General features: G+C 32.4%; 1 protein-coding gene across 1 annotated transcript in view; it reads left to right on the forward strand.

Moving 5' to 3' along the window:
• LOC144840514 (uncharacterized) overlaps positions 1–15,631 on the forward strand; it is a 60,812-nt gene that overhangs the window by 28,942 nt on the left and 16,239 nt on the right. The window contains exons 5-10 of the mRNA XM_078696346.1: positions 374–478; positions 6,666–6,779; positions 8,358–8,880; positions 9,223–9,276; positions 12,690–12,823; positions 15,052–15,138. Coding sequence (XP_078552472.1) covers positions 374–478; positions 6,666–6,779; positions 8,358–8,880; positions 9,223–9,276; positions 12,690–12,823; positions 15,052–15,138 — 1,017 coding nt within the window. The remainder of the gene's footprint in view (positions 1–373; positions 479–6,665; positions 6,780–8,357; positions 8,881–9,222; positions 9,277–12,689; positions 12,824–15,051; positions 15,139–15,631) is intronic.

The following is a 15,631-nucleotide window of genomic DNA, read 5'->3' on the forward strand; positions in this document are numbered from 1 at the left end:
AATTACTTTTGTATGTGGTAACATTTAATAATGACTTGTGACTAATGCTTTTGCCCTTTTATAACAGCTTTCTACCTGGAAATTTAAAATGCCAAATCCCTGCTTTTTGAATTAACAAAATGTAATCATCAGAAAATTAATAATATTTTAATAATATGTAGTTGTTTTCTGAAGCTTAAAATCCACCTCCATATGCAATCAATCCTATTCAGAAGTCATAAACAGATTGCTATTTATTGTTCTGATAGATAGTTTTGCTTAACATTATACTGTACAAGGTCTTAATATTATCAGTGCCTGATTATTGAGGCATAACAAATGGACCGCTTTTGTAGATTTAGGAGCAGTTGAATTTGGAGTGTTTTCATTACAGAGTTCTGGAAGCGGGGCAGGTATCGACAATTTTCAAAATGATGGCGCAATAACTGAGATAAACGCCATAATATCCGAAGTAACAGAATCATTCACAATGATTTCAGTAGGTATTCGTCTGTTGTGTTTGGTTTTCTGTGTGTATCCGTGGCTTTTACTAATAAAATTCACTAATCTTAATGTTTGGTTGTGGTTTTTGTTGTTAGCATGTTAATGTTTGTCTATGTTAAAGATTATTAATTTGGTGAAATTTGCATGAAATAATAAAAGTTAGTTCTGTATAGCAGGAAGTTGAAAATTAACTACCCTGGCTGACAATAACCACTCATAATGTATTCTACCAGTGTAGCCTACTGAACGTAATAAATATACAACTCGCACATGCTCGTCGATGTGCAACTCACTCTGCTCGTCGATATGCAACTCCTAGTATCAAGTATCACTCAATTCTTGAGATATTATTTATATACCACCAACCAATATCATTTCCTTTGATTGTCCTCAATACATTGCTGTGTTCTAACATAACATGTAAGCAAAGTACAATAAACTATATTACACTGAATCATCGATTAATAAATTGGCAAAAGAATGGATTATTAAATTATCATAGTCCCTGGTTACGTTTCTGTTTCCTTTCGATTGTTTTTCTTAATTTTCGCAAATAACTTACACAAATTTGACTCATGTTATAAAGCACATTGCATGTCAAGATTTATTTCCCGTGCAATATACATTTAGTCGCCAGAGATGTGAAGACAGCATACCAGAAAGGCCAACATAAATACTTATCATGTTTGCTTGAGCTCTGAAATATTGTTCATTAGACTAGAGGTCTTAAACTCTGTCCTCCTTTCTCAATAAGATTGGCTCCTCCTCATTTTATCGCATGACGTCAACATTAGATATACAATATGTCAACGACCATTGGTAACTTTTTAATGGGTTCCTACCACCATTAAATTTCATCAAATCAACGCAATTTTTTTAATCAATACTTTAGCAGAAGGAAGGGGATTCCAGTTTGATAAATGTAGCCAAGTTCAATCAGTTAGTCTTTACTGGGCAAACAGTTAAACTAAGTCAGTGACTTTGGTTGTTTGTACTTCACTTTAAAACTAAACAGATTTAAATGTCCAGTTCAATATTTCAAGATTATTACTTTGTTCTTAACAGCGAGATGAAATTCACCTCTAAGTGCTATATTAAAAGTAATGATATACTGTGCTGTGATTTGAAACTATTAAGTGCATCCACTGTGCTATTTGCACTATACTAGCATGTAACACAGTAAAAGTTAATTCATTTCTTATCTTTTGCATGGTTTGTTATTGCACGTCATTAAAATATCCGGTATTGGACAAGTCAACCGAACACAATAGACAATTTATTTCTGATTTGAACAATCAGTTGGCAATAAAACCATATTAATGAAAGTTTCATCCTATACCAAGATAAGATATCGTTTTTTGTGTTATTTTTTCTCAGTTATGTCGATTTAAATGTTTATTTATGTTTAAAAGTAGGAAATGTGCCTTTAAACAAAACATCCCTAGCACCAATGTTAGATCTTAACCCGACTGTGAACTTTAAAAATGGGGCCTATTAAAGGTATGTTGAACCTGATTTGCTGAAATTTCAGCCAGACTGGACCTTGAATGATAGGAAATGTCAAAACAATTATGTCATCATCTGAATCAACATGATCACAGTGGTTAAACAGTGATGCTATAATGTTCAATTAAACTAGCACTTGCTAGTGTATTGATATGTATATTGATGCTTTAAACGCACGTTTTTAGAGGTCATCACCTATTGGCTGGCTAGAACATCACATTCTTCGCTGTCGAATACTATCCATGGAATTCTACGCTTGTGATGGATAAATGTTTGCGGAAGATTATCATCATAAAATTACAATTAAAGGGCTTATGCCGAATTAGGTTAAAGCTTTTTGTAAGCCTTTAAATTACTTTTACTTAAGCTTGGATTTAAGGGTATTTTCTTAAACTAATCCACAGTGTAACTTGATAGCATTTTTCAAATCATATTTTCATTTGGTTTAGTAAATATTATACAATAAGTTCAGCACTTAATTTCACCATTTTTAGGTCCTTCATTTATGTAAATTCAAAATTATATTATTATTAGTCTCAAATCATCAAATCAAAAACAGTCCATTATTCAACTTAAATATGATTGAATTCTGAAATCTGCTGTTTATTATTGTAAGTAATTTTGGTATGTGTTTTTCTTTTTAATTAATAGGCTTATCAAATTAAATAAGCTGTTGACTGTTTCTACACTAGCTGGTGTTGATTTTTATTTACTACATAAGCTGTTGTTGTTTCTACATAAGCTGGAGGTTTTACTACATAAGCGGTGGATTTTTCTACATTAACGGTTGTTTATACATTAGCTGGCGTTTTCTACATTATTGGTTGTAACAAATCCTTTACCAGAAAAATGTATGATTACTTTTAAGGCCATGCCCACGTGATAACTTTTCCCCTACTTCAATAAAAGTTCATCTTTGTTTTTTCAAAAAATAAATAGATTGACAGTGAAAAATTAAATTCCATTCTTGTCTGTTCATATATTTTTACAAAGCCATAATGCATCTAAATATGTAGGCCTAACCGATTCCTATAACCTATGTCGGAGAGTGTTTGCATATAGTGAATAAAATCTAGTGATGAAAGTTAAAATCCTGCACCAAATTTTGTTAGATGTGCCGATGAGAACCATATAATGTAATTTCCCTGCCTTTGACTACCAGTAGAAAAAAAAGACTTTGAAAGATTGAGTTTCTGTAAAAACAAAGGAAGTTGGACTACATTTTCTGACAAAAGGTAATTGAAAAGAATTTTGAAAATTGAAAGCGAAAGATGCATTTTCCTGAAAGCCACTGAGAATTAGATAAATGTATTTTTATCAGTTTAAACTTCCAATCCTTTTACACATTATTGGATGGAAAAAATACAACACTACAGTGTGCACAAGATCGTCATCATAAAGTGAGCTATTCACATAAAAGTACCGTTCAGATCTCTGCAAAGAATGTATAAATTTATTAGAAAAAGCTTGTGCATCTATTGCATGGATGAGAAATACCCATAAAATTGATCCCTTAATATTTGTTGGATTCGGTCTGTTAATAATTAATATACACATATTCAGTCAATTATGATGTTCCATCATGCTTAACTATTATCATATTCATGTGGAACATAAGTCACATAACTCACATTTGGCACAATATTTCACACTCTCTCTTTTTAAAATAGTTGGTGTCCCCCATCATCATTCTCACCCCCACCCCCACCTTTCTCTATTGTAATCATAGGGTTTTAAGCTGTAGTTTGCCACTGCACAATATAAATTCTTTGAGTATTTGATTTAAGGTGTATTTGCATGCATGATATTCACAAACGGGATGGTAACAATCACCCATGCAAGCCTTGCAAATAAATCATACCTCATTGATTTACAGGTTTGTATGTTAAAGTCCACAGTTGTTATGCTTGATTGAATAAACGACTCAATCAAGTGTGATAATGTGAACTGCAAGAATGAATCATGAACTGAGGTTGTACAATTTCCTCTGATGTGTATTAAATTGGTGCAACCATTTAACAAGGAAACGTGTGTATCCTTTCAGTTGACAAGAGAAACATAGACTTGCATCCATTTGCCTCGATACGTATCTAGAGACATTCTAAAATGTTTAAAGAAACATTTCTGTTTATTACAGATGTTATTAATTATGGATTGAATGTTTGTATGAAACTTGGTTAATGTTAGTATGTTATCCTAGCAGGAGGCCTTACCCCTCCCATGGGTGTAATTGTGCTAAGCGAAGGTGGTTAGGGTCATTGGGCTAAAGTCACCAAGTTTTTTTTCAGCATCATCCATCGTAAGAAGTTCTGTATCCTTCCTCGATGGTTGCCTATTCTATGCCCAATTTACAAACGTCGTGAAAAGGTCATTCATAAACAAAAGGTCATTGCATATGGTCTACACAAGTGGCCTACTAGCATTTTGTAGTCAATGGTGTTGAGCATCAGAGTGAGCAATAGTATAAAAGAATTCTTGCATATGGGCTACCAATGTAGAATCAGCTGGATAACTAAAATGACTTAGCATGGGGGAAATAGCCTGTAGAAAGCTTGTTGTAACATGGGTTTCAATAACTATCGGTCATGTTAGTCAATATAGCAAAACTTCTAATACTGGGAAAGGGTAGTCCTCTTTCAAAAATGGGTCCCTTTTTCTTACAATTTTTTATTTAATTTATTTAATTTTGGATTTATATAGCGCTTTTCCAAGTGACCAAAGCGCTGTACAATAGAAAATACTATATACTCAACAAAACTTACAAAAAACAAATAGAAAAACTCTTTAGCCTCTAAATCAGGAGTGGATCCAGGATTTTGAAATAGGAGCCTTTAGACACAAACTATTTGAAACACAGGCCCCTCAAGCCTATTTATCCCTGCCTAAATCTGCGCCTGTAAATCCATCCAACAAGAAAATAATATACCCTTGAAGTTTAGAGAATCTAGTTAAATAGACCAATCAAATATAAGATTTAAGAAAGTTTTGGAAAAGTTTCAGGAACAGTTGTTTGCTCTTTGAATATACTAAAAAATTTTAATATTATTTTTAATTACTGAATGTCCATCCATATTTAACCGAGTTAAGAAAATTTCCAAATTCTATGCAAATCATGCTACTTTCGCACAAAAAGTTTTATCTGGTGGCGTTCGTTTTTCAAGAACATCTAACCAGATTCAAGGATGTTCCTGTCCTCTGGTCCCAACAGCACGTTCTGTGTTATTAAAAATGACCTAAACATGGTCCTTGAGTTTCCCCTGGCTTAATTCACAGGTACTGTTTTTCTCTGATAATAAAAAAATAATCTATAAAGCAAAGTCCTTTTTTAATTGGCCATTTGAAGTCCTTTTTATTGGTAGCTCTTTAATGTATTTAGAGTTGACATTCCAGAAGATCCTATATTACCATCACCTGTCAAAGCCTGTAACAACTATACCAACTTATCACTGATGTAGGTCCAAAGTTCACGACTGTAGTCAGCAAAATTGATTTTGATATTCATCACCGAGAATTTTATTAAAATTTATTTTAAGAATTTGAAATTTAATTTTTAAATTACATGTTAATTTTGTATAATTTATACTTGTATTATTATTACATATTTTAATTTGATCAACAATAGCAAATTAATTATACACTGTATGTATTATTACAAATGTATTACTAATTTTATTAGTTTGTTATCTTGTACAGATTTTACTGTATGTATATTCTTAATTTGCATATTCATGTCACATGTATGTAAATTTATAATGGGTTGCGATATATTTTTATATATTTTATATACTGTACTGTATTAAATGTTTCTTGTCACACTGTTCATACAGTATACTGTTACGTGTTACCACATTGTACAAAATACAGCATAAAATATTGTTATCTATTATTCTATTTTATATTGTACAGTGTATGTGTTTTTTTATTACAATGTATTCTCCTCTGTAAACCAGATCACAGTCAACTCTCTTGAATGGAAATGTTTTGTTGCCCCAAATGTGGACGTTAAAGCCTTTTTTGGGAAGGTTTTCGTAGTATAAATTTTGGAGAGTTGACCATATTTACTTTGCACAATGCATGTTGTTATGTTACATTTTATATTTTGTTTCCATGTTTTGTAAATTGTATGGTGTGAACATTATTGATAAATTAAGTAAAGGTAGCGAGAGGATGCTCCATGTGACCCAGGAAAATGTCCACATAGTGCTGTTCCATGAATAGAGTCTTCTTCTTCTTTGAAATTTAATTTGGAACATCTTACTCAAATAAATTCATGTACAATATGTATAACTAATCCAAATACAATTCTAAATGATACTTTTAATTTAATGTTCTCAAAATGTTGATATGTTTAATCTACCTGGAAATTAAATTTTTCAATTATGTAATAAATATGTAAAATTCAATTGCTAATAATTATTTATGCAATTACAATTAATTTAGCTAAATATATTGGTTTGTCATAAAATTAATAACATAATTTTTTTTGTTGAAATGGTATTTTTAATGCTATTACTGTAATATCGTAAAACTGTAGGCATGACTGTCACGTTTGACCTGTGATATGCATCATTAATGTTTTATGACGACGCCAACATAGAGCATAACATTACCCTTAATATCCTGTTTATTTCACATAACATCGATTTTGATATTAATTTATAGCATTTTTTTTAAAGGGGTCTGGATGGTCAGGGAGTGGTGATTTAGATGGATATACAGCATCAGGCAAAGCGCCATCATGGGAACAGACAACGCTCGAACCTACTATGCTAATGACCTCAATAGATCCTGTAAGTTGCTTTTATTATGGTACTACAGATTTAACCTCAATGGCCTGGTTTACATTAGCGAACTGTAAGCTAGAGGAGCTATCTTGTATGAACGCCCGGTCAGAATTATAATGTGCGGTCGATCAGGATAGGTTATCAAGAAAGGTAATGGTTAGCGATCTGTTAGCCAATCATTTCCTTCAGTGTCAAGTAAGAATTACAAGTAAAATGATTGGTAAATTATAATATCTAGATCGCAATGGGGTTGTGAACAGGCAGCTTTTGCAAAATATAGGTAACCATCGGTTGGTTGTGTGAACATAACCTTATTACAAAGGCATTACGGTATTGAAAGCCATGAGCGACAGCTTTATATCTGTATTTATTGACTGTACTCTATGGCTTGTAATATTATAGTTGTAGAAATACACGCATTAAAACATATTTTAATATATGCATTCCTCATATCTTACAAGAGATTGCTCAAGATGTAAGTCCTGTCTTGTGTTTTCCCCACTGTTTTGACCTGAAATTAAATCTTCTTTGCCATTTTACAATTTTTGAATTTTTAGTTATTATTCAAATTCGACCTAATAAATCATGAACTGAAAAGAGTGATCCTTTTTAAACTGCCTGAAAGGCATTCTTTCACTTGACCGTGAACTGTCAATAAATATATAAATGCATTTCATGTATTGTTAGTAGTTGTCTTGCTTTAATTCACATTCTCTTTTGTGGATATTTGTACTTTTAAAGAGTTTTCAGAAACATTCCTTTTTTTTCAAAACTTATTATCAATTATTTCCATGTCACGACCAGTTAAGTTTGATTGAAAATTATACAAATTCACATTCCATACTGTCTGCGCTTTTACATGTCCCTGTAGGTAATGTTTTTAACATGAATCGCTGTGGTTTATTGCTCGTGGCAACATCTTCACGGCGCGTTGTTCTACCACTGCAAGGAGTACGTAATAGTTTAGTATCGCCATACTGTGCAACAAATAATTTCTACAGTATTTGGTGTTAATTTAATATCATATACAAGACAACTGAAACTTTCTTTCCTGTATTTGGACACTGGGGAAATACCATTGCCAGTGGCATTGTACATCAATGTCACTCTAAGATCTAATAAACAAACTAAACCATAATAACCAATATCCTCATACATATGTCTATATGCAAATTATAGAATATTGTATCTCTTAATGTAATAATGTATACATATTTCATTCTTGCCGAGACAGCTTAATTTAATTTGAAAGACACATTTTCCAATAACGTTAAAATTTAATAATGTCATTAAACTACATAACTAAAATATTATATTATATAAACTTCAATAATTATTTATGTCGTGCCTCAGTTTTGTTTCATTTTTACAATTGATGTTCTTAATATATCTAATTATTTTGTATTGGCTAAAAAGTCAACTTGCTGAAAAGCCAGATAATCTTTGCAGAGAATATCCAGTTTATAAAAAAACTTTTAAACAAGACAGACAGGTTTGTGGTTTTTGGGAAATTTGACTTTAAATACATTATGCAATTTACATATTCACTGTACCTTGGAGTTTGTAATTATTTTTCTATTTTAGATGTTATCACCAGTGACCACACCCTCAATCATAGTAGAAGATTTAATTAAAAGTCCTGCACCCTCTGATAACCGGTTTGTTCCAACGTCTGCGCCAGATGATGTAACTAAACCTGCAGAAGTCGATAGTGTAACAGAAATAACCAGTGGATTGCCAGAACCACAAGTAACCGATACTGTTGTAACATCAGAAGCATCTTCATTAGTGGGTCCTAAAGGAGAAAAAGGAGATCAAGGATACCAGGGACCTCGAGGAGATACTGGTGTACCTGGCGTCCATGGCATTAATGGAACAGATGGTCTTCCAGGACCTGAAGGGCCGATAGGAGAGAAGGGTGAGGTTGGGGATTTTGGTCCACAAGGGCCGAAAGGGGTCAAGGGTGACGCAGGTGGAGATGGTGTGAATGGTACTGATGGACTTCCAGGTTCAATAGGACCAAAAGGGGACAAGGGTGATCCTGGAATACCTGGTCCTGGTGGTGTAAATGGTACAGATGGAGAAGATGGACCAACTGGTTCTGAAGGTGAGAATATTTTTAATATTAAATTACAAGAAGTATTATTAAAGTATCTTGTTTTATATTTGAAATATACTGTTATTTTATTTGAAAAAGTAGCCAATGTGATTTTTTTTTTTATAAATTTTTTTTTCTTTTTAATTTAATTATTTTCCTTCCAAATCAAATTTCCTTTTTACATCAAATTACATTATATGAATAAGAATCCTATATTAAATAGGTGAATATTGATTTATTAAATTTAATAAAGAAATAGCTAGAATATTATGATTATTATTGATTCTCTATATTTACCGGAGGCGTAACTATTCCTATTTTATGCTTTGCACGAATAATTGCATTCTGCAGGTCCACGTGGCCCTCCAGGCCCCAAAGGTGAAAAAGGAATACAAGGGCCTAAAGGTAGGCGTTTTGACTGAATCTGTTGTAGCTTCATGTGTTGACTTTTCAACTAACACTCATATATCATATTTTATCATTCCATTTTTAATCAGGTGATCAGTACATGTGTGTGTGTGAATTTGTTACTAAGGAGCACTCTTTCATTTTTAAAAACCATTTTCAGCTTCATCCATTGATAATCTCACTGTAAACCATTTAAAAAATGCGCACAGCAGCTGGCTGGGGATGATTCAGAATAAATTGATTATACTGTATATCACAATCAACTCAATTGCACTACTTTCAGACCACCATAGTAATAAAGGGGCAATTAAGTGAACTAACCCACTTTGTCTACTTTTCTAATGCATGTTCAGGGACCATTTGCTATTGATGTGATATCTTTTAATTGTTGTGGTATTTTATTATATTTAAAAATTTGACAAATTTTAGTATATCAATCTTGTATCTTTATTAGGTATCTCCATTCATATTCAGACAATAAAACAATAACTAGTTGAGGGTGTTAAAAGATTACCTATCGGATAAAAATAGCTTCCCATTAAATGAACATGCTATAGTCCCAGTAGGCTAATATCTGGATAAACAAATTTTGTGACAGAGGAAACTTTTTTTATAAATATTTTCGCATCCGTAGAATTCACACATTTGTATTCATTTTAGCATTATCGCTGGATGGTTAGTTTCCTTGCGGTTTAAAAAATATACACTATAATAATTTTCAACAAACATTGAAACATGTAATACACTTTAATGTGAATTACCAAAGGGACATTGGCACTACGTCCGCCCAATATAAAAGCAACATTAATTGCTTTCATATGTATCATTTAACTTGACACAGTTACACTTTAACATTCATTAATTAACTTTAGCTTTTTAAGCAATCGGGTATTAGATATAGTCAAACCCAATCAGCTTTAATAGCATTTGCAATTTTGCAATTTTGTCGGTCAGTAGCATGGTTAGCAGTTTATTGTGTTCTTGTTCTTTACCCTACCCTAAACCCCTCCCCAAACTCCTAAATGTAGGGAGAAAGATTAAATTGGGAACCCTATACTGTATAATGCTATTATTTTTAATTGGACAATAAACCTGAATTCGATTATTACTGACCATCAATACTTTTAACACACAATTTTCTGTAAAAATTTATTCGCCAAAACTGGCCAGTTACAGGTTTTACCTGGGCCCGTCCTGGTTTTACTGTCCATTGACCAGCGTACCTGTACTAAATCGAACAACTTCTTGGTGCAATACACTATTTATGTATTTACAAATTATCAAATAATTTGTAAACATTAAAGAAGTAATATAGTAGAGCTTATCTTGCCATTACATAGCCTCAATCTTATTTGCTATCTCATCCACACTTTCTAAATTCATTTACACTATACACCCACTGTTTTCACTTAATTATTATAATGTTTTCCAACTGTTGCTTATTACATATAAACGGATGCTAAGGAGTTGCTAAGATATTAATTGATAAATGCTTTTTATATTATTTACTCCATGGATTTAACATGAATATTTTGACCTTTTATTAACCACTACTTTCACAAAGTGAAAGAAATTTAAATTCTTCTAGTGGACAAGGTATATATTATTATAATGTTTATTCTTTTAAAAATGAGGCAAACTTTCTTCTTATAACCGCTGAGTTTTAAAATATACAGTTGAACACCTCCCATAACGAACACTCATCCAAAAGCCTGGTTGTTCTTCCTATCTAATCGGTGCATTTGTTACCTTTTGCAATAGACTCAAGACACTTTTGGCTCTATTTGGATTTTTTGGATATTTTACTTTTGACAGTTGAATATAATTTCTAAACAAAATATTGCAAATTAAATTACTGACAATTTAATAAAAATACTAATAATAATGAAGAAAAAAAAAAGTAAATGCAGAGAAAAGAATTATTGGTCATAAATGCTCTAAACAGTTGGGCTTTCTATCGACGGAACTTCATAGATGGACACCGTGACCTTCTGCATGCAGATACCTTCTGTAAGTGGACATTTCTTCCAGACTCAAGGGTGACCGCTTACTGTACAGTTGAACTGTGTATATATAGGAATTTTTAAGATGAGTTAATTAAACACTTAGTAAACGGCTTAGTATTAGATTAGTCATCAATAGATGTATCAACTGGGTAATTAGTACATTTACCATAATTGATTCTCAATACTAGTCCTTATGAGATTAGTGAATAATCCCTATTCAAATTGGATTAAAGATTATCTCTCCAATCCTTGTGCAATTAGTTACATGAAAGGTTCAATCCAATATCAGTTTAAAGTAAGATCTGCCTGTGAGGTGAGTCCCTAACTTGACCTTTTGAGATGACCTTTTGAGATGTCCAGTAAACAGGTGTTCAGGTCTTGTGCAACTCACACTGTTGGGCATCATACAGTAGCACGCTTGGTTTCGGATACCAAATATACACAAATATAATTTAATATACAGTTTGTTCATAAGACCCAATTTGTATTGTAAATTGATTTTATTAGTAGACAAACTTATAAAAATGAATTAAAAAAACATAAGGTGAGTTCCGAAAAGTAGTGGGTGGCCTGATTTAAAAAAAGTTAGAACAAGACTTGGCAGGAAGTAAAGTAGTTCCTCAGCAAGGTACTAAAGAGAGTGCTTTTTACTTTGTCTACACATGGAGTATTACTCCATGGTCTACAGAGAACCATTAGCAAGGAAATAAAGTGAAATGTTTTTAATTCGTTTATGTTTTGATAATTTAAAGTTTCCTTTTTTTCCTTTTATTTAATTAATTTTGTGAATTATCACATTTTGAGAGTTAACAACTTGTCAAAATAACATGATGTTTGCGTTAACATTAACCATGAAGAATAATGTACTGTATTGTATTTATGCATCTGTCTTGGAGATGTGTATTTTAAATATTAACATTAACAGATGACTATGGTTTATGTATAAAATATTACATTTGCAGGAAACTGGGAAGTTCTAAAATCACTTATACTACTAATGCACGCACTTGGTGAAAGTTACTTTTGAAATGTTTTTAGTTGGAACTTAATATGAAAAATGTTTTCTTTATTATTACAGTATAACTGGCAGATCCAGAGAAGGGATATGGCCTATTGTATTATCTCCCTACATCTCCTGCCCAATAACCCTCATTCTTTATGTCAACTTTCTGGATCTGCCATTGCTACTGTACTGACTTTGATATTAGCTCATCACATATTTGGAAAAAACATCCTCCCTCCTCCAACCAAACAATAAATGCTGTGTTTCACGAGTGTTTGATTTTGCTACTTTAGCCACTGACGATCAACATTGATAATCATGTGATGTACACCATAACATTCTTGCTCACTAGTTACTAACCGATGAAAATGTTTCAATGTTTTAAGTATGATTATATTTAGGTGATGCAGGGGAAATCGGCATTGAAGGAGCTGAAGGAGAAGAAGGGCTACCAGGCGTTGCTGGACCTCCTGGTGATCCAGGACAAAAGGGAGAAGTTGGAGATGTTGGTCCAACAGGTACCAAGGGTCAAAAGGTATGACCAGCTATCTATTTTAACTGATTTATCAACAAACCAAAAATGTGATTTTAGAAAAATATAATGCTAATTTTTTAAAGTTGTTTTAAAGGCTATTCCTATTAGCCCTATAGTATGACAATTAAGCCAACAACAACAATAGTTGCCAAACTTTTGGACAATGGTGGCCAAACTTTTGGGCAATGGTGGCCAAACTTTTGGGCAATGGTGGCTAAACTTTTGGACAATGCTGGTCAAACTTTTGGACAGTAGTTGCCAAAAACTTTAGGACAGTGGTGGCCAAACTTTTGGAAAATGGTGGCCAAAATGTTGGACAATGGTGGCCAAACTGTTGGACAATGGTGTCCAAACTGTTGGACAATGCTGGCCAAACTTTTGGACAATGTTAATTGTCAAAACTTTTCCAAAATGGGATTTTGTTTTACGATTTCCATATCTTTACAGTGAAGCAGATTTATGGCACAAAGGTTTTAGTAAAGGCGATACTTGATTTTACTAAAAAACTGTATTATTATGTACAATTTTCAGTGGTATAGTATTATCGATATAAATAGAGGATTGATCGCTTCAACCGGGTTACCTCTGAATTAAATAGTAATTTATATATAAATGCTAGTAAATCCTTCTCCACATGTAAGATCACTTTACAGGAGGAGCTCATAGAAATCTCTTGCTGACATTGGCAGGCTACAGTTTCAACTTTATCTAGTACTAGCTTCCCTTTTCAATTAAATGTAGAACATGTTTTGATAAGATAGGTTGTATCTTGTTCATTTATTTAACTGATCCACGCTCATTCTTCTCAAGACACTCAGGAAAAGGAAATGTTTAAGTAAGACGAGTGTTTAGCGATAACATTTTGGTACCATTTCCAAAAAAAAACACTGAAGTTTACTGTAATCTTATAATTTAATAATATACAGTAGTTCAACCAAAAGTTTAGCATGGGTACAATACATTGAACTATCATTTGATAATCGATAATCTACCCTAAAGTTGATTTAAACTTGACTATACTCTAAGCCTACTGATTCTGGCCATTTGAGATATTCTCAATTAGTATGTTCTCTGTATCAGGTATCGTATGTTGTAAATTATTATCAAAACTTTGCCATCAATGCTCACCCATTGTTTTATGGCAGATCTTGGATAGGACCATGATATTGAAATGAACTTTTCTATGGTTGGAGTCTAAGTTCTTGCCGTTTTGATTGATAAAACAGACTTTTGTTTTTTGTATTTCGCCCCTGATCAGATCACTGTGATATTACTTGTATAATTTTGATCCAGGGTACGCTGGTGTTCAGTCTTGCTGAAGTTGGTTCTTTTTAGCTTTCATGCTAAATTTCTTCTGTTTACAGATTGCCGGTCATGGGATAATGATTTAACATGAATGTTGACTGTCGAGTGCGTAACGCTGCTTGCTTTCATAGGAAACAGATTTTGCCGATTTTGTTTCTTGTCATCCTATATGTAATGTTCGTGCTGAATTTTTGTTTGACAAGTCTATATTAACCAAAGGAAACTATTAATTTCTTCAAAATCCCTTCTAGGAAAGAAAATATAGCATACAGGTGTCAAGCAATGATATTTTTGTTGTAACTAAATTTTATATTTCAATTTAAAGTATAACATCGGTCTATTATCTAGCAAATTATGGTAATAATAATTTGATGTTTCTAATATGACGTTCCCAAGTAATGTAAGTTCGTCAATCCCTTTACAATTTTACACATAAAGCCAAGGAATATCGTCAATGATCTTTATCTATTGGTTAAGATTTTGTACAAAAGATACTCCGCCGCTATTATTGACCCTGATAAACCATGTGCTACGGTGTTAATTTGACAATTTACTATAAAATATCTTTGGTAATATTTATAGCATAGACTATCAGATGGTTTTTACGGCAACTGTTGTTAATGTACAAGATAGTTTGGTTGTTAAGGAGAGCTGTTCATGATTTATAATATTGTATATCTGCTTTAGAAAAATTTATTATGGTGGACAATTTACAGAAAGATGTCCAGTGAAAAAGGTACCTCTATTCTTAAGCATGTAATAATTCAGCCATGGCGTAACACAGAGGCCCGAGGTCCCTGGTTTAGAGACCCTAAGTTTTAGCTAGTGTGTGCTCATAGCTGTTACGCCACTAAATGCAGCTTTTATTAACCTTGGTTTTTGAGAGACTTGACAATATCCCATTTTTTGTTTTGTACATACAGGGAGAGGCTGGAGTTGGTTTACCCGGACCAGTGGGTGTTGTTCCAACATTCGATCCGCAGCAAATAACGGGACCAAAAGGTGATAAAGTAAGTGACAATAACATTTAATTATTATATAGGTGATGATTAACAATAGGATGCCTATAATTATGAGGGGCTTCCTTTAATTATCATCCAGCCTTGGGTTCATCTTTTTTCTTGATACAAGTTTGTCTGGATATTGTAACAATTGTACCCTGAAAAAAATCTAAATTATATATGAAATTATTATATTTCCTGTGTTATCTATTTAAATAGCTGTTGGAAACGTTATCTTATGTTAAAATGTCAGTTAAAAATTGAAAATAGAAATGCAATAAAAAAAATAATAATAGCATTTTTATTAATTTTTACTTTTAATTTAATAAATCAAATCATTTTAATCAATTTGAAAAATCTGACTAGTCAAGATGAATATCCCTTGTCTGCCTTAGGGTCATATAGAATCCTACAGTGGTAATAGAATTAAAGAATTAAAGATGCAACTATTTTATTTATGACATTTTATTTTAATGGTATTTATAATTTTAAAAATTATTAA

The sequence above is a fragment of the Antedon bifida genome, chromosome 1 (genome assembly GCF_963402885.1).
Source record: "Antedon bifida chromosome 1, ecAntBifi1.1, whole genome shotgun sequence".
In the NCBI taxonomy this organism is placed as follows: Eukaryota; Metazoa; Echinodermata; class Crinoidea; order Comatulida; family Antedonidae; genus Antedon; species Antedon bifida.